The sequence below is a fragment of the Notothenia coriiceps genome, unplaced genomic scaffold, assembly GCF_000735185.1.
Source record: "Notothenia coriiceps isolate Sejong01 unplaced genomic scaffold, NC01 NC01_scaffold00022583, whole genome shotgun sequence".
In the NCBI taxonomy this organism is placed as follows: domain Eukaryota; kingdom Metazoa; phylum Chordata; class Actinopteri; order Perciformes; family Nototheniidae; genus Notothenia; species Notothenia coriiceps.
Window position 1 is genome coordinate 1 of NW_011355284.1, and position 2155 is coordinate 2155.

At 47.3% G+C, this 2155-nt stretch overlaps 1 protein-coding gene across 1 annotated transcript; it reads right to left on the bottom strand.

Moving 5' to 3' along the window:
- Positions 1–28: 28 nt before the first annotated feature.
- Positions 29–1713, bottom strand: LOC104954024 (transcription elongation regulator 1-like; the record flags this gene model as incomplete). Its single annotated transcript, XM_010781071.1, has 2 exons — positions 29–907; positions 1497–1713. Coding segments are annotated over 2 exons (1096 nt in total), but the record flags the coding sequence as incomplete, so codon positions are not given.
- Positions 1714–2155: the final 442 nt, after the last annotated feature.

Here is a 2155-nt window from a genome sequence, read left to right on the forward strand (position 1 = left end):
GGGAGGATGGCGGGGGGAGGAAAGGGGCGGAGGAGGCGGGGAAAGGGGAGGATGGCGGGAGGGGGAAAGGAGCAGAGGAGGAGGCGGGGGCAGCAGACGGACTGAGCATGGGGGCTGTGAAGGAATGAGGAGGAGCAGTAAAGGAGGCGGGGGTGGAGATAGGAGAGCTGAGACTTGAAGAGGATGGAGAGGACTTGCTGGTGCCATTGGCCTGGGACTGGATCTGGACCTGGGCCTGAGACTGGGACTGAGAATGAACCTGAGTGTGAACCTGGGCCAGGGCCTGGGCCTGGGTGTGGGTTTGTGTTTGCATCAGGGCCTGGGAATGGGTATGGGCCTCGGCTTGGGTTTGTAACTGAGCCTGGGCATGGCTATGAACCTGGGCCTGGGCCTGGGTATGAACCCGGGTTTGGGCCTGGGCCTGGGCCTGGGCCTGGGCCTGGGCCTGGGTGTAGGTTTGTGTTTGCATCACAGCCTGGGTATGGGCCTCGGTTTTGGATTGTAACTGAGCCTGGGCCTGGGTATGAACCTGGGTTTGGGCCTGGGTCTGCGTCACAGACTGGGCTTGGTTCTGACTGAGGCTCAGTGACTGAAACTGTGCCTGCGTTTGCGACATGGACTTGGACACCGACTGAGTTTGAGAGAAAGATTGACTTTGGGCAGACATCACTTTGGCTTGGCTCTGTGTCTCTGTAACATGTTGGGAGCTGATGAGGTTCTGTTGAGAGTTGTTTTGGTTCTCATGGGCCTCTTTCAGAACGCTCTCGTAGCTGGGGGCTTGAAAGGTCGCCTGTGATTGGATGAAATGCCTCGGTCGCTCGTAGTTGAAGGCGCTGGGAGGGAAGACGCTGGGAGTGAAGGACGGCAGGTCTGACATGTTCGTGCTGTTTCCTCCAGACTGGGAAGACTGGGAGGGAGAAGATACACGCGTTACAAAACCTGAATACATTTTCCTTTGCCATTCACGTTTAAACATGGAGTTTTAAGTAACACAAGAGACTAATAAAGCATTAACAGAGAGCTATAAAGTGGTGCAGGAATGAGTCTTAAAACCCGGAAATGAGTTTGCATTTTAAACCTTCCAGTTGCTTCTTCTGAAAGTCAATGGATTTCTTTACGTTTTTTTTGTTTAAATTTGGTTAACACAAATGTATGAGATTTTTACGTCTAGTTTTACCACATAAAATACGTCAGTAAATACGCAAATGGTGAACATCTCAATACTTAACATAATCACGGCAAACATTAGGCGACTTAGCTTCACATTGTTGGTGTGGAGTCATTTTTACTTACGCTTCAAATATCATAAAAGACATGTTTATATGTGGAGATTATTCTGCTGAACAATACAGGTAAGTATCATAAACATGTGTTTGCCACAGATTTTTGTTGAGGGACTTCTTGCTATGATATTCTCTGGGTGGACCTACACAATGACGTCATCACTGCACCACCCAACAGAGAGATCAGAAAATTAGTGTAAGAAATGCCCTTACAGTAAAAGTGAGCCTGCTTGGGCTGAACAGCTTTGGTGAAGTTTTCTCGTTGACGTGGGCTGGTGGTGGTGGTGAGGGTGGGGGGGGAGGGCTGGGCGTACAGGCGCGGCCGGTGACCCCTGGTGACCTTTGGCCCTCTGAGCTCAGGGCTCTCTCCTCCTCACTGCGACCAAACGGTTCCTCAGAGCAGTAGTACGCCGGCTGAGGCTCTGGAAAACTGACAGACAGAAAAAGACATGTAGGTGAAGATGTGATTATATTCATAATAACACCTGAAGGTACATTAGGATGGAAAGGATAATGTTTGTCAATTAAATGTTATGTCCAATTTGTAAAGAAAATTCTTTATATGGATTGTTGGCATTGTGAAATGATATTTAATACACTTTAAATACGTCAGTGTTGTTGAGTAAAGCTCAACTCAATTAAATTGATCTTATTCCTATTATTTCCAATAGATACTGTATATATGTTTATTGCCATGAACAATCCACAAAGCATAGTTGCAACCCTAGAAGAAATACAGAAATAATGTCCCTACAGAGTTCATAAAAGATCAAAAAGATTTTATTTGTACCACATTCATGTTGAAACTTACTGTCAGATCAACCAAGAGTCGACCCTGAGATGCACATGAACAATAAGTTATGCTGAGACTG